General features: G+C 48.2%; 2 protein-coding genes across 2 annotated transcripts in view; one reads left to right on the forward strand and one right to left on the reverse strand.

The window, feature by feature from the left end:
- The first annotated feature begins 5353 nt into the window (after window positions 1-5353).
- MAP1LC3B (microtubule associated protein 1 light chain 3 beta) lies at window positions 5354-15012 on the forward strand. The gene is made up of 4 exons (XM_054170099.1): window positions 5354-5493; window positions 8304-8359; window positions 11691-11797; window positions 13924-15012. The coding sequence occupies exons 1-4, from the start codon at window positions 5454-5456 to the stop codon at window positions 14096-14098; spliced, it is 378 nt and encodes a 125-aa protein (XP_054026074.1). The 5' UTR covers window positions 5354-5453; the 3' UTR covers window positions 14099-15012.
- A 4573-nt stretch (window positions 15013-19585) lies between these two features.
- The window catches only part of ZCCHC14 (zinc finger CCHC-type containing 14), a 63273-nt gene continuing 61552 nt past the window's right edge, over window positions 19586-21306 (reverse strand). The window contains exon 13 of the mRNA XM_009904466.2: window positions 19586-21060. Coding sequence (XP_009902768.2) covers window positions 21005-21060 — 56 coding nt within the window. The 3' untranslated portion in view covers window positions 19586-21004. The remainder of the gene's footprint in view (window positions 21061-21306) is intronic.

Consider the following 21306-nt stretch of genomic DNA (forward strand, 5'->3'; position numbering starts at 1 on the left):
AAGGGGAAATGTTATTGTTTCATTTCCCTTCAGCAATTAAGGAGATGATGCAGCTCTCACTATAGTCAATTAGTCTTCACAGTCACTCTAAAGGGCTTTGGATCCATCCCAAAGTCAGTGTCCTCATTTTCTATAATCCTGGAAGCGTTTATGCCTTCCCAGCCTTGGAGGGGGGATGAGCCAGCCGATGGCACATCCAGCCAATTACAACCTGAACAGTTAGGAGAGAATTATTTATCTTCTATTTGGCAAGAGGGACAGAGAAGTATGGCAAGGCAGGCCGAGACAGATGAACAAACCCTCTTTGCAAGCCCTGTTTGCCACACAAAGTGTGTGCAGCATGGGTTTTTGGCATAAGCCTGCAGTGTGATTTCTGCTTTGTAATAAGCATCCTCAGAGGCAGGACACTTTGAAGACAGAATATTTCAACAACAAGGCCAAAGCATTTTGCTATGGCTTTTGTGATGTACGTAGTTTCATCTCTAATATCCTTTCTGCCCTATTTTAAGGTGGAAAATAGCTCTTCTCATCTCGATTTCAGCGTTTCCCACCTTCTTCTTTTCTGTTTGGACACTGGTCTCAACACATTTTTCAGGATAAACTGGACAGGCTGGGCTTTTTGGGGAAAATCCAGAGCACTGCAGAAAAAGCTGCTGATGACTCAGGAAGTGTTTTGCATCCTCCAGCTCTAGAGCTCAGCTCTGTGCCCTTTCTTTATAGAATCGTAGAATTCTTTTTGTTGGAAAAGACCTTTAAGATCACCAAGTCCAACCATCATCTAACTCTACCAAGTCTGGTGCTAAACCACGTCCCTCAGGACCACATCTCTGCAGCCATTAAACCCCTCCAGGGATGGGGATTCAACCACCTCACTGGGGAGCCTGGGGGTGGATTATGAAAGAGGTTATGGTCTTTCTTCAACACACTGACCTTGCCATGAGTTGATATGATGATTAGCTGTGGTCAGGAGTGCTTGGGGTCACCCAAGACTTGAGAGCACTTCTACTAGAAGCAGGTGTCACTTCAGCTTTGGCCACAGCCCAGCCTGGCCAGTTTCATTCCGCCCAACACCTCTGGCAGCTCAGTTCGCAGAAGCATTATCCTGTCCAGGACAGATCATGGGACAGACAGTCAGGTGTTTGAGATGCTATTACTGGCTTGGCTGCTGAGCAATGTTTGTGCAATTATAGGCAGCTCACTGGAACCTCCCTGTGCCTGTTTCTTACGATGTAAATAAAGAGGGGGTTTGCTGAAGCCACAGGCTACACAGTGCTCAGTTAATACTTGAATATGACTGGAATTGCTTAAATCCTATCAATGTTAAAAATCAGTGGTGAACCTTGCTGCACGCTGCATTATTCTACCATTTCCCTGCTACGCCTCCCAGGCTCACACTGTCATTACTGCCTGCCAAGAGGTTATGGATCCCTTTGAGTGAAAGGTAGTGCATAAACATCAGTTATTTCTGCTTACATCAACTGATTCACTCTGTTTCCTTGTAAAACCAATGGCTCCCACTTAAAGCTTGATCCTGAAGCCAAGAAATGTTTGGTGGAACAGCAGTCAGGGTTACAGCACAGTGATGTCTGGGGTAATGCTTCTCTCAGTGGGGCTGCAATGAGTTTTCAGCCAAACATTCTAAGACGATGATGGGGTTTGTGATGACATTGCACATGTATTGGTGTTACCTCAGATTTAACATCCAGAAAAGTATCTAATAATCTTGAAATTATTCTGTTCCACAAGTTTCATGAACTAGGTGGCCAGAGAGAGGAGATACAGTGTTAGCATCCCCACTGACCAAACGCTAACAGCTTCATCTCCCATTAGACCACAGAAAAAACCCTCCCAGAGAAAATGGTTTTAGTTTCACTTTTCTCAAATTACACTTTTATATCCCCACAAAAGAGAGAGATTTTGCCATTCTCATCACCTCTTGCTGAAGTTTTCCTAGCTCAAAAGGTGGCTTTCACAGAGAAATTAGAAATTTGGGGATTTGTGCACCACATTAAGGCAAATTTAAGATTGAAACTTCTCCAAAGAGCTATTTTAAGGCGTTGCAAACAATTCACTGCAATATGATTCCGCCTGGAAATCTGGGTAATGGCTGCACACGGTGTTAAAAAAGCCAAGGCCCACATTTTCTGTAGCTGAGAGGGATGAATAAGAACATTTTGCATGAAAATAACCAAGGGAAGGTATCTCTACTGAGATTTAAAGGTAACTCACTCTCAGCACACACTCTCTTTTATTTTATAGGGGCTTTCTCTCCAGGTTTCTGGCGAATTTAATACTGCTGACAGCTGCTGAGCTAATAGCCCTAGACACTGAAGTGCTGTCTTCCAGCAAGGGTGTAGCACTGCAGAGGAGTAGCTCTTTCTATTCACTGTAAAAAGCCTTTTCAGCACTGTTGCAGCAGAGAAATAAGGGGATGGTTTATCATTCTGATTGTGAAATACAATCGCTTTGTTGTGAGGCAGCTCATATGGAACAAAAAAAAAAATAGGAAAAGTGGGAGTTTTTCCCCAGGGAAATGCTGTAAATATCAACTAGGGTTTGGAGTCACCATTCATAGTGCCTTTTTAAGAACAAAACACGCCCAGACAACCTTGTGGAAGATGTAACAGTTGGGAAAACCTGGCGCTTTTGGAGCCGTGAGGTATCTTGCTGTATAGGGCGCAGACACGAGGATCTGAGCTGGAATCCAAACCCAGCTTGTGCTCTAACCTGCTTTCTACGTTTGGGCAAGTCACATCTCTTTTGCTTCATGAAAAACTAGAGTTGACAGGTATTGTAAGAGATTATTTACCCCATCCTTCTCCCTCGGATAAGAGCAATTCTCCCTCAACTCTTCAGAAAAGCTGTTTTACCAATTCCTTGTTAAATAAAAATATCTGATGGTGACTATTCCACCACTTTCCTAGGCAATTTGTTTGGTGCTCAGCTATTCAACTCTTAACCCAGCATCTAATTTCTATTGCCTTTTCCAAGATGTAAGCTCATTATTTCTTGTCCTAGGCTCACTGCATGCAGACAAGACTTAATTCCCTCCTGCTCTGCAGCAACCTTCTGCATATTTGAAGACGATATAATGTCTCCTTTCAGTTCAGTCTTCTCCTCCTCAGACTCAATGCTTTTGTAAAGTGTGCTAAGACCAGAATAAAAATGCTCTGCAGGCTCAATCTTTAAAGGGCTCTGTTCCAGTGCAGTCACTAAGTTTGAAGCAAAAGCATTTTCAAAAGCAGCATTTTCTCACCAGGGATGGAGAACTGTGCTTAGGCAAAGATGGTCCCAAAGCCTATGTCCATGCTGTCGTTCCAACTGTGCCTAACACCTTCCTCAGCTCCAGACTCGCCAACTGTCTATGCTGTCGACATGCAGACACAGGCAAAGGCTGAGATGAGAAGGGTCAAGCGAGTCTCAATGTAGATCTAAGTTTTCCTTCTCACAGTCTCTGCAGATTATTCATGAGCGGAACGTGTTGATAGCCCAGCCTGTCAGTAGATACTCTGATTGTGGCTCTTCCTAAGCACCATATGGATGCTTTCAGCCCGAGATGCAGCCCTGCTAACAGTTGGTAGTGTGGATGAAAACCACACGAGCTCAGTATCGCCAGCCCTGCCACCAGGACTCACCTGTACACCCTAAAAAACAACACCACATGGTTTCACCAGAGCTTGTCCTCCGGCCTGCAGCCACACAGCCTGCAGCAGCCCCTGAGGTACCACAGTTCTGAGAGTGTGGTGGGATTTCCTCAGCCTGGAAAACATTTTTTTAAAAGGCACTTATTTAAATATGAACAAATTCTGTAAAACCAGACATTTGGGATTGCTAATTTAAGTTTCAGAAGTATCAGCTTTCTAATGACCGTCCAACATGTGTCACCTGCTGTCCCTGGACAGTGATGTGATGGGTAGAGCATTCATGGACCTTAGGGCTATTTTTCTTTCCTTTGGTTAGTCACATTTTTAATGGTCTCATCCTATAATTATACACTCACTGGAACTGTATGACCCTGAATCACAAAATTAGGTAACAAACCCTCATTCCAGCATGTGAGTGCAGCATTACCCTAACTTCAGTGCATCAATCTACTCCCTCCCATATCCCCCCCCCCCCAAAAAAAAAAAGTTGCAAAAATCTTGATAATCTCTAAGGTGGTCAGAAAACCATCCTTCTCCCTATGTTCATAAGGACACTGCCACAACTCCCTTTCCTTTCAGCCACAGAAGTTGGATTGTACAAGATTGTGTAGTCCTATTGCTGCAAATTGGTTCTTGTATTTCAAAACAAGGTACTGGGAACATATGTGAGGGAAAAAGAAGGAAAGGCAGCTGAAAGTCTACAGCCAACAGCTTGTGTCAGAAAGCTGCTAAAGGAGGAAACAGTTGGGCATTTATAATGGCGACACGGTATCTGCAGGATGAAGGCGAGCAAGCTTGGCTTGTGACTGGAATTGTCTGTGATCTAATCAGCTCCTGACAAACTGCATGAAACTGGGTGGTGGGTTTGGAAGTGAATTGGAACACCTGCTCCTGAAACTTTGCTCCCCTAACAGAAGCGTTACCACGGCCTCCTCATACTCGTGTCTGTGTGCTGGAGGCAAACTGAAGGCAAAATCACCCAAACCTGCACCTCTGCACACAGGCCAAGTCACTTAAGAGCACGTTGTTGAGGGGAAAGATGGATGTGGCTGTGTGTTGCTGAGGGGGAACATGGCAGGACACAGAGGTGGCCATCACCATGTATTGCTGAGGGTGGCCACTGGGAGGGCACTCTGAGGTGGCCATGGCTATGTGTTGTCAAGGAAGAACATGGCAGACAGGAAGGCACGGCTGTCGCTCAGAGAGAGTATACAGCAGCTGGACACGCTTGAGGAGGCCACAGCTGTCTGTCACTGAGGGTAGACACTAGCTGGGTACTGGAGCAGGCCATGGTTGTCTTTCACCCGGGGTGAACACTGCCAGGGCACTCTTCAGGTGGCCACGGCCTCGCGTCCCTGAACATGGGCACCAGCGGTGCACTCCTGAGGTGGCCATAGCCATGTGTTGCCCCAGAGGTGCACGTCAGGCCACTCCGAGGCAGCTATCACACCTATCGCCAAGGGGGGACACTGGCAGGGCACTGAGCTACGCATGGCCGTGTGTCACTAAGGACACTGGCAGGGCACTGAGGTGGCCGCGGCCGTTTCACTGAGGTGAACACCAGCAGGGCGCTCTGAGGTGGCCGCGCGGGTCCCCGAAGCAGAGGAGGGCAGGACGCCGCTGCCCGCCCGCCCCGCCACGCTCAAGATGTCGGCGCCGCCGCGTTGGTGCCCGCCCCGTCGTGACGCGCATCGTCAGCTGACGGCGGAGCCGCCGGTGGTGGCGGCGGGGGGCGGGCGCCGGCACTCGGAATCGTCCGCCTCCGCCGCGCACAGCCGCCGCCGGGCCTGAGGCCGAGCAGCCGCCGCCATGCCCTCGGAGAAGAGCTTCAAGCAGCGCCGCACTTTCGGTGAGCTCCCCGGGAAGAGACGCGGCGGCGCAGGGTCGCTGACGGGCCCCTCCGCTTGTCCTGGCCCCTCTACGGGCCTCGTCGCTCGGCGAGCGGGCGGCGACGGAGGGCCGGCGACTGTTCCCCCTGGCTGCTGGGGTTGGGGAAATCGGGGAGGCGGGGGGAGGGCAGATCTCCTTAGGAGATCCCGGGTCCGGGTCCGGGTCCGGGTCTTACTGACAGCAGTGCCCGCTGCCGGAGCGAGCCCGTCGGTCCTGCCCCGGTGACCGGGCCCGCGGTGCCAGGCTGCGCTGCTGTCCCCGGCAGCTGTGGCGGACGGGGAGTCAGCGCCCGCTCGGGGCTGTAATCGAAACGAACCCCGGCACGGCCTTCTCTTCCCCGTTCAGCTCCGGCAAAATGGGCCAAGCCTCTCCACTGTGGGGCTGGAGCCTGGAAGTTCTGGGTGGTGTTTTGGGTGTCCGTGGGGGTGAGCGAGGGGTGGGAGTGAGCGAGGGGTGGAGGTGGGTGGCAGTGCTGTGGCTGGATGAGCTCCGTGCTGACATGGGAGAGGGGTTTGAGATGTGGAGATCACATCATCCACATCATCCATTATTGGCTGCAGAATTCCCAGGAGCCAGGAAACATCACTTGGTGTTGTGTGCCAGGAGCTGGGCCTGCCTTTCTTCTTTTCAGACATGTCTGCTCAGTGCCCAGCTTCTTCTGTGCTGCTGGCAGGAGAATTGATCTCCACTTGCATTTTGGTACCTGTGAGGAATTCTCGGGGAGCTGTGAGAGGACTTGGGGTGTATGCTTCCTGCCTCTATATAGTTATTGAAAACTAGCAAGGCTTCGAAAAGAGCTGTGTAACCATGGCTGCAGAAATGAGATTAGTCTCTTTCTGGAAGAAACAGCCTTGATAGAGCGGTGCCAACACTTCTTTCTGGGCTTAGGATGGGACCGAAGCAATGGGAGAGCTCAGTATCTGCTCATGTGTGTCAGTGAGGTAGGCTGAAACGCTCCGAGGGTAACAAGAACTGGCAGCGTAACCTATTTCTGTGTGAACTATAAAATCCTGTACGTAAAATGGAATTGGTGGAAGTAATTGATCCAGATTTTCTTTCCCTTCTTCCTTTGGGTTCAAGTCAAGCTGCTTAAGAGAGCTTTCTGGTGCCCCCACCCTTGCCTTTGTTGTTCTGTTAAACATGAGCTGTTCTCTGCTTTCAAAGCGGAGAGAATTTTGATCTGCTAGGTCTGTGTTTAAGCTGCCCCTTTTCTTAGAGTCTTCCAAAACGGTTGTTGACCCCATCGCCTGTCGGCAGCCTCCAGTGCAGGTATTAAGTTCAGCTAGGATGGCAGCCAAGCAGTTGCCACTGCAACTAATGTCGTCAGAGAGCAGTGTTTATCTGTGGCTGACTGAAGGCTGGTTCTGAACAGCCGTGCACAATAATATCAATGATTTGTCCGGTTTATGTTCCTCCCACTCCAGGGAGTTCTGCTCAATAACATTGCTGTGAACAAACCTGTTGGGAAACTTGGTCGAGCCTCTCTGTGCTTACTGTGTTGATGGCTGGTCTCATTCGCTCCCCGTATCTCTTGTGCTTCTGGTTAATCTTAAAAAGTATTTTAATGAGCTGGTATCTCTGCCCTTGAAGTGTTCGTGCTGGTTGGTGAGAGCATGGCTTAGGCTGTGGGCTGTGGAGCAGGGTGGCTTTCAGGTTCTCAGTCTTGCAGTCAGGGGAAGGCTTTGCATACTCCTTGCCTTAGTTCTGCTTGATTCACCTCCAGCTTAAAAGCGTGATTCACGTGAGTTGCATTTCCTTGCTGGGCTCAGAGGAAGGCACAGGGATGTGTTTTATGTGCGGGAACTGGACTAATGGGGAGCTGAGTGATGTTACTGCTGAGTGACGGGACAGGTCGTGTGTCCTGGGCATTAACATACGAGCAACGAGTTGGGCTGCTGGCTGCTGATCAAAGCTCTTCCTCTCCCATGAGCAGCACCTCTCTTTCCTTAGGCAGGTGCCTGTTAAAGCCGTGATGCAATACTAAATGTTCTCTCTTGAGAGGTGTTTATAAGGTGGAGATGGTGTGGCAAGCCTTGGCTCGCTGAAAAGAACTGAAGAGGTTAAAATTGAGTTCACTGAATCTGAAAGCAGGCAGGGTGTACGCAGACGCAACTGCCGCTCAAAGCAACTGTGCCTGTTTACTTTGGCTCGGACCCGTACTTTAGCCTGGTTTATAATATCTGTGCTATTAATATTTATGTCTGAAGAGAGCTGAACTTTATCCTCAACACTGGCATGGAGAGCAGTGAAATGTCTGGGTGCCCAAGAAGCTGCCACCAGCTTCTGCAACAATGGGTGCAGCATAATCAAAACAGAAAGCTGTAATTCAGTAACGCTGGAACGCACGGCGTAAGCTGACGCTGCCAGGCTTCGGCTGCTCTTTGGTCACAAGTAATTGTTGACAACTTCCTCTTCTGGGATGGTGCAGAAATAGGACAGGGTATTTAGTCACGAAGTTGGGTGGTGTAATTTGATGCCGTAAATTTGTGAGCTGAAACGTCTGCTTTAGGGGGCAGAAAACGAGGTGCGGGGGGTGGACACGCTGTCCTGTAACGCTTTCTAGGAGTCCCAGGCAGCGCGTGTCACCTTGGGTTAAAGATCGAAGCTATCAGCTGTCAAAGGAGAGGTTTCACTTGTGACAGCGCTGTCCTGTTTGGAAACTGCTTTGCTTGACTTTGCCTCTGTCCCCTCTCTTCAGTGGCAGAGAAAAGAGGTAATAACAGCAGTAAGAGTGGCTGTTTGAACAGGCTGTTTTCTCGTCTCTTGCAGAGCAAAGAGTGGAAGATGTACGACTGATTCGAGAGCAGCACCCGACTAAAATACCTGTGAGTCTGCTTCTTCTCACTTCAACTCCCAGTCTCATAAAATCCTTTTGGTTGGAAAAGACCTTCAAGAAGATCATTGAGTCCAACCACTGTCTAACTCTACCAAGTCTGATGTCCCTTAGCAGCACAAGGTCATCTCATGTTCTTTTTAGTAGGTAGAACCTTGTAACACAGCTGTCCTGATGAGACCAAATTAAAATCTGGCCCTTCAGGGTGATTAAACCTGAATTTCAGAAACATTCTGAAGCTGGTAACCAGCAATCAGTGTGGCAGAGCAGGGTGCTAGCTGGGGACTGGGTGAAATGGAGTTTCCTGTCTACAGAAGTTGCATGTCGGAACTTCCAAGATAACTACACCTTGGCTGAGCTCTGAGATTCTCCTGACTGTTTTGCTCTTCTCATCTCAGTGTTTTTCTTCTCCAAAAGAAGAGTCTGCAGGGACTACCCAAGAATGCACAGTACTGTAGAGACAGGCATGGCTTCATCACTGATCCGTGCTAAGGAAGACAGAAACACTTGCTTTCCAGGAAACAGGCCTGTGCTTGAGGTCTCCAGAGGTGCTGCTTGGCTGTCCGCCCCCTCCAGCTCACCTCAGAGGGGAGATCAGCCCTCACCTTGTCAGTTTTCTTTAGGTGGTCAGTTCCAAAAGCTGCCCAAGTGTTTATTTTCTTCTATTTATGGCATCCTGGAGGTTGCAAACACAAAGCAAAGCATCCTAGGAAGGAACAGGCAGGATTGTGTCCTGTTGCTGGTGGGCTTTGTGTGATGGCTATCGCTGCACTAAGCAGTAAATGCAGCCATCCTTACGGCCATTTGATGGAACAGGGAAGGTCTCAGAAGATCTTAGGGTATGGAAAAGACAATTTAATTGGATGCCTCAACTTTTGGCTCTCAGTGATGAGAGCTGAGGGTCCCTGTGAGGGGAAATTCTGCTGTGAACAAACTGCTTGCAGAGTAGCTGCAGTCGCAGTGTGAGTTCATGAACAGAAGCTGCACATCAAATAGAAACCAAAAGGTTTTCAGATTAACTTCAAGCCACTTCACCTCAAGCAGCTGCTGTTGTTTATGGTGCTGTGGGGTGTGGGAACCAGTAATATTTTACAGCAGAGATTTTCTGACCTTTCAGTGTTCCCAAAAGGCTCTTTCCCAGCAAATCCATTTTACACACCTTCCACACATCACTTAGCTGTTGTCCCTGAGCTCTGTGGCCACAGATTGAAAGCCATTGATTTATGGCAAAGCTCTCATTTGAAGGCACCCATGGACATTTTTATTACTAGCAGAAACTCGGGGGTACCTCAGCAGCTTGCTGAAGATGCAGTGATGCAGACGCCCAGCAGCTCTGGCAGAGGCCTGCTGGGATCCCTGGAGGCTTGCTGTGGTTGCCTGTCCATATCCTAGCTAGGGCTGCTGCCTCATTATTATCATTAGCAGTTCTGGATGAGATAAGATGGCAGTGTCACGCTGGATGCTGAATCCCTCCTATGCTGTCAACATCCCTCATTTTGCTGGTGGAAATATTACCTGCTAGTTATGCTCTGCCTCTTTAAAAGCAGCGTTCTACTTCCAGCGTGAGTTTATTTGAACTGCTGTAGGGAGCCTTCCTCTGCTATAATTAAATGGGCTCAAGCAGTTTTCACTAGAAATTCTCCAGTTTCAGGCCACGGTATCTCTTCACCTGTGCAGCTTTTGAATATCAACACAGGCAGATCCCGTGAGCGTGGAAGTGATCCAAGTGGATGGTGTCACGTAGCTACCGTTGATTTAAAAACAACAAACCCCACGTGGCTGTGGAAACAGGAGCACACCAACTCTGAGATCATTTCTTAAAAGCAGGAACTATACTGTTGCTGGGCAGGGTGCTCCTGAAATGGGCCAATCTGCTGTTTCCTCCCCACTTAAGTACTTACTGCATAACAATCCTGACTGAATGACTGGTTTCCTAAGCATGGCTTAGGTTGAGGGGGGAGGAAATTTTCTCCTTTGAGGCTGAGTGGTGCACTTGGCATGCCTGAATGACAGGATCCATCCAGAGGGAACTGGATAGGCTTGAGAAGTGGGACTCTGTGGACCTCATAAAGTTCAGGAAGGCCAAGTGCAAAGTCCTGCACATGGCTCAGGGCACCCCCAGTATCAAACCAGGCCGGGGGTGAAGGGATTGAGAGTAGCCCTGTGGAGGAGTTGGGGCTGCTTGTGGGTGAAAAGCTGGATGTGAGCCAGCAATGTGCACTTACAGGCCAGACCCAACCATGTCCTGGGCTCAGAGGGAGGGAGAGGATTCTGCCCCTCTGCTCCTCTCTACTGAGACCCCACCAGTGCTGGGTCCAGCTCTGGAGCCACAAGCGCAGGAGGGACATGAGTCTGGCAGAGCAGGGCTATAGGCCACAGCAATGGTCCGAGGGCTGGAACCCCTCTGACTGTGAGGACAGGCTGAAAGAGTTGGGGTTGTCCAGCCTGGAGAAGAGAAGGCTCCAGGGAAATCTTCTTGTGGCCTTTCAGTACTGAATGGGGCTGAGAAGAAAAATGGGGACAGATTTCCTAGCAGGGCCTGTGGTCAAGGGGTGATGGTTTAAAGTAAAAGACTTGAGGGAAGGAAGAAATTGTTTACACTGAGCGGGGTGAGACACTGGCCCAGGTTGCCCAGAGAGGTGGGAGATGACCCATCCCTGGAACCATTTTAGGTCAGGTTATTTGGGGCTTTAAGGAACTTGCTCTAGCCGCAGATGTCCCTGCTGACTGCAGGGGGTGTTAGACTAGATGGCCTTGAAAAGTCCCTTCCAACCCAAACCCGTCTAGGAGTCTGTGAAAAGCATCTTTTCCTCATGCATTAGAGTAACCACAGGAGGTGAATGGAGCAGCATCCTGATGTAGAGGTGTAGTTCTTAGAAAGAGATGGCCTGAAACTGGAGAAATTCTGCTTGAAAACTGCTTGTGTTTGCAGACTGGTAGCAGCCCAAGCCTCTAAGTCAGCCACTGCAGCGTGCTACAGGGAGGTGTGCTGTAGCTTTTCTTGGGTTTCCTTGTTGCTGGGTAATGCAGTGCCAAATTACATGATTCCAGCAAAGGAACTGTTCCAAAAGTGGACTGAAGCTGTGGATGTGTGCTGGTAGATCCTGTTTGTTACCTCCTTGTGCAGAAACCCTTGCAAACAGAACAAGAGGAGCTCGGGAGGATTATTGTGATTGTTTCTTTCCAGGGTTGAGTAACTGGGGTCACAAAGGCAGGGGAAATGGAGTTTAGGGTAAATGCTGGCTTAAAATGGAGGGGGGGGAATCACCAGGCACTGTTTCTGCCCTTCACATCACCTCCATTCTCTCTGTGCTTCTCCTTAGGTGATCATTGAAAGGTACAAGGGAGAGAAGCAGCTTCCAGTTTTGGATAAGACCAAGTTCCTGGTGCCGGATCACGTCAACATGAGTGAGCTCATCAAAATCATCAGGTAGTATGATGTCATCTGCTGAGATGCATCAACTCAGGGCTCTGATTCTTGGTTAATTTCCCAACTGGTCTGTGCATTTGGGAGCTCTTTAAATGGAAGACTGGGGTCATCACTGGGACAAATCCACGAGCAGGTGCTTTTTCATTGGTGTTGCTGGAATAAAAAGACACAGTTGAAAAGGGCTTAGTCTGCCCTCTGAGATGGTAGTCTGCTTTCAGGAGAAATAGCTGGTTCCCAGAGGTGTAGGAGGGAGTCTGGGGCCATGAATCCCTCACTAATGCGGTGCTTCTGGCCCAGGGCTCCAGTACTTCCTGCTTAGCTATTTCAGGATACCTGCTCCATGTTCTGCCTGGGAATCCTCTCTGGAGTGCCTGCCTCTTCCCACCCACTGAGAGGGAGTTTAGGCTCTCAGCTAGAGCTCTGAGCTGTTGCTCTGGGCTGAGGTTGGCATCCTTTGATCATGAAATGAGGTTTCTTTCAGTGAAGCCTGAAAACCCACATTCAGACCAGTGTCTTCCTGTCCCTCAGACCAAGACTTGAGTCCTGCACCGCTCTGGTGCTCAGGCTTTGTTTGCAAGAAAAGGCAAAGGGGAAGTAGCCACGGAGTGGAAGTTGTGTGGTGAAAAGCTGTGGTCAGAAATTCTGCTAGAAGTGCATTTCTGGCTTGGGAGGAGTGTCTGATTAGCAAGAGCTCTCAAGTGGTGAACTCAGAAGTTAGCAACAAACCGGAGTTTGCTTTTCATTGGTCACGGGGCAGCAGGGAGCTGGTTGTGGGGGCCAATAAAACCTGAGTGCAGTCCCACGTGCCCAAACGATTCCCTGCCTCCAAGGCTTGTACACAGACTGTCACAAGCAAATCCCAGCTCTTACACAAGCAAGAAAGGGAGGTAGAGTTTTGGAAGCAGGAACCAGATAGTTTAAGTCCACCAGAATTTGTCATGAGCATTAAAGGCTCTGGGCAAAAAGGTTACCAGCAAACTGAAGGATTTTTCTCACCTGTCCCCTTTAAGTTTGCTCTTAATAGGTCTCTTGGTATGAGCCATCTTGGTCCTCAGCCAGTTCCTCATGCACAGCAAAGCCTCTTCCTCCCAACCCTAGGAGAGTGGATGCCATGCTTCAGCCTTCTGTCCCAGGAGCCGTTAGAGCTTGATTTGGAAGGGTGCCTTTCCAGGGCTGGGGCTGGAAGGTGAAAAAAATCTTTGTTCCCAGCTGCTGCTGCCCTTCAGCAGCCAGGGGAAGCAGCAAGCAGCTTTTCTGAGCCATCCTTTCCTTCATTCTTGGGCTGTATCTCCACATAGCTGAGTTCCTCTTACTTAAGTGGAGGTTCCAAGCCTGGATGTGTTCAAAGCCATGTTGGATGGGGTCTTGGGCAGCCTGGTCTAGGGGGAGGTGTCCCTGCCTATGGCAGTGGGCTGGAACTAGATGATCTTTAAGGTCCCTTCCAACCCAAACCATTGTATGATTCTGTATGGTTTATGACATTGCAAGAGCGCTCCTCTCTGCAAAGCCACTTTCCAGTAGGCAGTTTTTTTACCTGTCCCCCCAGGGGAAACCCTGCAGTTAGATGTTTACTGTGCCATACTGTCTGTGAACTCTGTTGAAGCCAGAGAGGGAGGAGAAGGGCAAAATTCTCCAAAGCTTAAATGCAGGCAGGCAAGGGCAGGCGACAAAGTGAGTTTAAAAGGTCCAGGGCTTTCACATGGAAGCTCCCTCCCCATCTTCATACAGGTCTCTCAAGGTCAGCCTGGGTTTGCATTTCCAGTGGGATGCTGTTGAGCTGCAAGGCAAAGGTCCTAGAGGCCACCAGCACCCTCTGCACTGGTTATGCAAGGATTGTCCTGGCAAGGAAAACCTCCTCTTTTCCCCTTTGGTTTAATGCCCTTCTGAGGCAGGGCTTTTCCAGTGAAAGGAGAGCTCTGGGTCCATCTGACTGGGCTTAAGTGAATTTAACACAGTTTTGAGGTGAGAGGCCACCACCTTCTTTGGTGGTCAGGCTGCTTTGGGTGGGGACATCTTACCTCTGGCAGTGATGGGGGACTTGGTTTGGCCGTCTGTCCTTTGTTGCTGAGAGTGGGAATGTGGAGTCATCACTGTGAAACTCCTTCCTCTAACCTCCCACCCCACAGGCGACGCCTCCAGCTGAACTCCAACCAGGCCTTCTTCCTGCTGGTGAACGGACACAGCATGGTGAGCGTTTCCACACCCATATCCGAGGTGTACGAGAGCGAGAAGGACGAGGACGGCTTCCTCTACATGGTCTACGCCTCTCAGGAGACCTTCGGAGCGCAACCTTTTGCCTAAGACACGCAGGCTGCTTCTAGCCTAGGGTTTGGGTTTACCCTCAGCCATCACCCCCACTCTGCCCCACACACACCCCCCAGGGAAAGGCACGGATGTCACCTACGCTCCCAGTCCCTTAGCATAGTCTTGCTTTAGCAGACGTCTCATCTTACCTTGCCTTGTTTGTGACTATTAAACAGTGCAGACCAGCACCTCCAGCTTTGACACCTGCTGTAATATCCCACACAGGCACATTTGCATTTCTGGACTCTCTGAACGGAACCCGATTGTGCATGTGACAGTTGCAAAGAAAGGGACGCTCGATTGGACTTGTAACAAGCAAACAGGCACCAGGGAGGAGCTAAAGTGTTTCAGGTGACAGTTTGCTGGATAAATCTCCCATTGATTCCTTACAGGTTTATGATTTCTTTCTCTAAGGGGAAGGCTTCTCACGAGAGCAAGTGTATTTAAACGTTCCAAAGGGGAGCTTTGTCACCTGCAGCTCGATGAGCCTCGTGTCAGTGCTGCAGGGGGTTAAGGCTTGGGGTGAGCTGGGTGGGGGGTACAACTCTTTTTTGTCTCTGTTTTTTTTGGGTTTTTTATTTGTGGCACCACAAACTTAGCAACGGTGCCGGTTTCTGAACTACTCATACCAAACACCACAGCTTTATTGTAGTTTTAGGAAGTGTTTAACTGTAAAGATACACACCTGGACAGGTGACACTGAAATAAACTCCACTCTGCTCTGAAGTTCCATCCCCTGTGTGAAAAACACTGTTGTTCCTGTGAGCTCGCTTCCAAACCATCACCCCTACCTTAGCCTGCAGGTTTGCTGTTCCCTTGCCTGGCTGCTGGGAGAGGGTTGTGGAGGGACCCTCTGCCAGCACCCAGCTGGGTTAATGCAGTCTGAGAGGTGAACAGAGCCCACACGGCCCACCTCCATCTGCTCAGCCGGGCATGTGTGTTGGAGCCCTCCAGCTGTGCTGTACACACCTCCACCCCCACCACTGGAGTTACCAACTCACGCTGCCCGCTGTTCCGCACATGATGGCCAGAGCAGGGTCAGGGAGGCGCCGCTGGCGTTCAGGAGCTGTTGTTGAGCGCTGACGAACAAACGATTCTTTTTTTGTTTCCCATCACTGAAGTCTCCTGCTGCTCACGTGGGGTCTGGAAGGTCTGGGTGTTCCTGCTGTCCTGCAGAGCAGAGGTGTCTGTAGGAGCTGTGTTTTTCCTCTAGAGTCGTTGTGAAGCATAGCAGGATGAGGTTACTCGTGTACATTGCGTGTCTGTGAACTAACTACATCTGTTACTGGAAGCTAACTTACTACGGGGGGAGGGAAAAGAAGCAATACTACTGCGTCCTGGCACTCTAGTTCAGCAAGGGGTACAAGTTGTACCCACCTGCACCTCTTTGCATGCATCTCATTCACGCTTCCTTCCTGTTTGGTTTGTTTTGGGTTTTGGTTGGGTTTTTTTGTTTCAATTGTTCTTTGTGTTTTTACTTCCCAAGGTAAAGTTTTACAATGCAGCTTGTTCTCTGTTTAGTTTTGTTCGTGTAAGACATTGTTTAACTCATAACTGACAACCATACTTGTAATTACAACGTGATTGACTGATTATTCCTGTACAAATGTTGCTTTTTTAAGATTAATACAGTGCTGATATGGATGGATTACATCCCAACTTCATCATGGCTTGTGTGGTTCTTTCTAGACAGCTTCCTTAAGCCCGGTCTCTGCAGGGAAGGACCACAGAGGGCTGGTCCACCTGCCAAAGGGGACACATGGTGGTGAGCCAGGTCCTACTGACAACAAATAGACCCTGTGCTGAACCCTCTGAGGCTGAGCATCATTAACAATGTGGAGAGGAAGCTACCAGCTTCCAGGAAGAATTTTGGGTGTGATTGTTCCCCTAAAACAGTCCCTAGATGGTTATGGGTCTGGGTGTGCCTGCACATGGATGGGTTCTTTGGAGTTCAGCCTGGAGAAGAGAAGGTCTTGTGGCCTTTCAGTGCTTAAAAGGGCTGAAAAGAATGATGGGGACAGATGTTACAGAAGGCCCTGTTGTGACAGGACAAGGGGTGATGGTTTTAAATGGAAAGAGGGAGATTTAGACTGGATAAAAGGAAGAAATTTTTTACACAGGCTGCCCAGAGAGGTGATAGATCTCCATCCCTGGAACTATTCCAGGTCAGGTTGGTTGGGGCTTTGAACAACCTTCTCTAGCTCCAGGTGTCCCTGCTCACTACAGGGGGGTTGGACTAGATGGCCTTTAAAGGTCTCTCCCAACCCAAACCAGTCTGTCATTCTGTAATTCCATCCCCATTTTGTTCCTGCTCCTGCTCCACCAACCTCTCACTTACAGCTCCAGCATCCCAGTGCTCTTGAAAACGACTCTGCGCTCACAAGCAGGACTCTGATCCTCAGGAACAACCTCGGGCACCAGCCACAAAAGATTTAAGGAGGCAGCGAGCTGGTGATTCCTTTTGTTTACCTGTGGTCAGCGCAGACCTGCACAAGGGGTGAGCAACAAGCACAAACTCTGTCAGGGCAGCTGGGAGCAGAGCCGAAGAGAGGGACTGTGATTCACGAGCTGAGGTCTGTGGGTGGAGAGACAGCAAAAGTAATAAAAGGAATACAAAAACCCCCAGTTGCTGCTAACTGCCAAGCTGCAGAAGCCCACACACAGATGAAGTTCCTTGAAATGGGGAAAAAAAACCAAAACCCACCCCAACCCAACCTGCCAAAGCAAGGGCCTGTGTTTAACTCTTTATTTTTTTTTTCCATACATTAAATTTACTCAGATAAAAACATTCTAAAAATGTACAATTTTACTTTTAACAAAGTATAATAAAACATAAAAATCCCAATACCAGAATACTTGGACATTTACAGTTCAAAATCAAATTAGCTGAATATTAAATATTTACAAAACTATTTAAAATATTTATAAAGTTACATGCACAATTTGTAATACTAGAATTGACCAAAGTAAAAGAAATGGCTCAAATGGGAGCAGGAGTTTCCTTCGTTCCTAAGTGGAAAGTTATGTCCAGGAGAAGCTGTTAATCTGCACTTTGAAAACACACAGGATTCGCTTTCTGCTTCACTACCAACGCTGTTTCTTGCTGACTTTTAAGACAAACTGAAGAGAGCAAACAGGTAGTTCCAAGGGTTTCCTCACACGAGGCGGTGGTGGGCAGGAGGTGGGCAGGGTTACCGGCGCCTCCGCCAGGCAAGGGTTTGGTTCTAGACTCCCCAAGTGTCCGCTTCCACGGATTGCTGTCCAGATTTGCCCACGTCCATCTCAAATGTTTCACAGGCATTCTAGACCCCAAATCCCCAGCTCTGAGTGTCCGTGACCTCCAGTAAACACAGAGACAGCTAACCCACCGGCAGAGGATCCAGGTGATGTCACTTGTACTTTGCTCTGCCCGATACCACAGACAGTGAGTTTTTGGAGTGCCTTCACCCTGAATGAAGCTTGCCAGCGAGAAAGGACACGAAGCACAATTTGGGTGATGGTAAAGGTTTAGTGTCAGACCCCTGGTTTTGGAAGTCTGGCAATTAATTTGCCAAGATTTAATGATCCTGGTGTGAAAAAGTTTCACATAGGGTGGACTGTGACTAGGTGTTGTAAGGAGAAGTATCGTGGAACTCCCTTGCTTGCTATACTGAGGCTTCCCTCTTTGCTCTCCTGCTGCTCAGCACAGAGCCTGGCAGATTTAGTAACACTTCATTTGCCAGTGCCAGGAGAATTTTGCTGGAAATTCCACCCTATTTCCAGTATTTCCATCACCAACACTCCCAAGGGGAAAACACTTCTAAAACTGCCCTGCGTGTAGCTCACTCCCCCAAGGGAAGGCTCCTCGCTAACTTCCCCATACCCCTGCAGGGAGATGACTTGGGATTCCCTTCCACCCTGCACCTAAAATTCATCTCTATTCCACAGTGAAATCCATTTTGAGAACTAATTATTTTTATACTTTCAGGACAAAGATAGCAATAAATAGTGTTCTTTGAAATCTCCATCTTTCAGCATATAAAAATAGGTTTTACCAACTGGTTGGTTCAGCCAGGGAAGCTGGAACTCCTCTTCTAAAATGAGCTGCCTTCCTTTCAGGGGGGAAAGATGGATTTGTGCCTTTTTAAAGAAGAGATTAAGGGTTATTTTATGGAACTAAAGGGCTCTGGACTTACCAACTTTAGCTGTTCTTGGTACAAAGTGGGCAGCACCCAGGAGCAGATCTGAAGCCGTAACTTGCTCTGAGGGAGGCCAGGCTCTGCCATCACTGCTGGCTCAGCAAACACTTCTCTATCACATTCATTGTTTCAAGGTACTCAAAAGACTTCTGAACTTGAACTTACTCTAAAACCAGACTTAGTTAAAAACAGTACCTAAAAGTACACATAAGCCACTTGAAGAAACATCAGTCTGAACTTGACCCAAAGGAAATGATCCCAAAGGAAGCTCTGCAGACAGGAATGGAACAGTTTGCTGAACAGAAGTTCAGGTTTGCAGTCCTTTTCGTTACGCTTTCAACTCTCTGATAAACCACCAGATGAGATTCTGCCCAGCTTTGGGCATCAAAACAGAACACAACTGCTACAGGGAATTATTGTTGGGTGGGTCTTTTTTTTTTTTTTCTGTTGATTTTTGTTCTTTTGAGAGGGCTTTTAACACTTGGATGTGTGTGGAAATACAGTTTATTTTAATACAACTCAGCTGTAAAACATTGTTTTCAAAAAGCAGGGAAAAAACCCAAACTCCACCTCTAACTGTTAAGGTTTGGCTTTCAGCACATGTTCCAGGCCACGGGAGAGCCCCTCCAAGCTGCACGTCGTAAACATCATCACTGAAAACTGGGTGTTGGGAGAGATTGTTCCTACCAGTGTCTCAAGCTCATTAAGGCAAAGTAAATTGCATTGTCAGTTTTCATCACTTTAGTGTTGTGGGTCTGAAGGTTGCTGTAGGTCGGAGCACAGGTGATGTCCCTCCGAGACGGGCAGAGCAAACAGGGTGTGTGGTACTGGAGGGAGCACGAGCTGGCCTGAGAATACACAAATCTGGTTTGGTTTTACTTTGCATAGGAATGAATTTGTTGGTGGTTTGTTTTTTGTTTTTTTTTTTTTTTTAATGCAAATTTTATGTGTTGATTTTCACAAAGCCAAACCTGCTACGAACTGCTCTGGACCTAGTTTGGTTTTGGGCCATCCTGCGTCACTGTGTCTCCCCAGCGAGGCTGATGGCCACCTGCTGAGGGTGAAGGATGGCCCAGAACTTCTCTTTCCTATGAACAAGGCCCTGGAAGGTCTTCACTGTCAAGCCACTGCGTTACCCCACCTCACACCAGCGTTTGCTAAAGCCACATCTCCTCAGGGCAGCTCTGCACCACTTCCAAACCTCTTCCTTGGGCACGACTTCCCTCACTTCCCAGCCAAAGTCAGCTGTGCCACTATCGATCCTCCTCATCCTGGTGTGGTTTAAGCTGGGTTACAAAATACCTATAAACAAGGCTTCAGACTTTAAAGGTGTCTTCCAAATTACAGTATGCAAATACCTCTGTGTCAGACATTTTAAAGAGAAGGCCTCACCCATTTAATGCCATTGGATTCCTGGGGTGAGCCATGAGGATTAGGATCTTCTTTCAACCAGGCAGGACCAAACTGTTTCAAATGAGCAGTTCAGGATTTGTTTGGATTCCTCTCAAGTCCTAATTTAGATTTGTCACCCACAAATTATGTATGCTAAGTAGTTAACACCAAAGCTAGTCATCTACAATCTATTGCAATGAAGGAGGCTGACAATAAATCCTTCAAAGTCTTGATAATAATGAAGTTTACTACCTTTTACATGTTTGACTTCTACCACTTCTGAATCCTGTAGCAAAAGCCTCAGGGTAGGAGTCAGGGTTGTTGGGTTTCTTTTTTATATATAAAGTAAAGCAAAAGCTTATAAACTCTGCTACCAGAGTTCTGGAAGTGGGGAGGGGAAGTTTAGGATGGTTTAAAATTCATTTACAAAAGCAGAATAATAAGGTTTCTGTGAAAGAGACCTATATACAGTAAGAGGACATAAAGGTCATTTTGTGTATTACAGGAAAATATCCTCGAAGCCTTTTATGACTCTGGAGTCTCTGGGACTTGGACCCTTGGAAAACTGAGTTTATGCCACTGCTGGGAACCCAGCACTATCTAGTAATAAGTGAGACAATGAAGCACAAGTTTGTTTCCAGAAGGAAGGGAAACTGCTGTGTGTGTTCTTTTGGAAGGGAAAGCAGAGACTGACTTAAGGTTTGTGTTGTCTAGTTAAGTCCCGTAGCCTGCTGGTGCCAATTGTTAAAGAGTTGGAACTTCTTTGCCTCTTGCACCGGTCTCAGAGTGACACTGTCTGCTAAAAGTGCAGAAAGCTTGAAGAGTTTTACATTCTTCTGTAGTGCAATCCTTAAAAATCCCAGAGATTAGTGCCTGATCACTTTTGAAAAAAAGTAGACATTTTACCTAGCCCAGGGGTGCCAAAGAGCTTCCGGCGAACGGCCGCTTCCACCTCAGAATGTAGCTGCCCGGGAGTCAAACCTTTCACCTCAGAAAGTCCACATATGGCAACATTCTCCAGTGAAAAAAACTTTAAAAGAAGTACATCAGATGTTGCAACTGGAAATGCAGCTGGCCAGCTCCACCATCCACCCAGTCCGCATCGGTCCGACGACACGTAGTCAGAAGTTCCAACAAGGAGATCCAAGCTTGAATTTGGCAATCGAAATGGGTTTGATGCACCCCTAAGCTAGATTTCCTACCTAGTCTAATAAAGTAAAGCACCTTTGGATTAAAAAATACATTAAGCTTAACAGCAACTGGACGTCTCAGTTTTGTGTTTCAATCTCCTTTTATCTCCATGGCTTACAGCATTTTCTTGCCAGATTAAATATCAGTCTGTGGAGTCGAGACTTTCGGAGGGAGGGGCATACTTCAGCCTAAATGTACCTGGAGGGAGAGGAAGCAGAAGAATTAACCATCACCAACCTTTTCACACCCGTTATGCCTCAGAACGTTAAAGCAACCTGCTTCTTATCCATGTAAGGCAGTACTACACACCCCATAGAACCATCGTTTGGGTTGGAAAAGACCTTTAGGATCATCGAGTCCAACCACACCACAAGCTTGCAGCACCATAGCGGAGCTGCAGGAGAGGCTGACAAGCACGTGTCTGCAGCTAGCAGGAAGGAAAAA

The sequence above is a fragment of the Dryobates pubescens genome, chromosome 19 (assembly GCF_014839835.1).
Source record: "Dryobates pubescens isolate bDryPub1 chromosome 19, bDryPub1.pri, whole genome shotgun sequence".
NCBI lineage: Eukaryota > Metazoa > Chordata > Aves > Piciformes > Picidae > Dryobates > Dryobates pubescens.

What these genes read in the sequence shown, in the direction of transcription:
- MAP1LC3B (XM_054170099.1), top strand. Translation starts at nt 5,454, where the DNA reads ATGCCCTCGGAGAAGAGCTTCAAGCAGCGCCGCACTTTCG. An exon ending in AGCACCCGACTAAAATACCT is followed by an intron (nt 8,360 to 11,690) that starts GTGAGTCTGCTT and finishes GCTTCTCCTTAG; the next exon opens with GTGATCATTGAAAGGTACAA. An exon ending in GAGCTCATCAAAATCATCAG is followed by an intron (nt 11,798 to 13,923) that starts GTAGTATGATGT and finishes CCCACCCCACAG; the next exon opens with GCGACGCCTCCAGCTGAACT.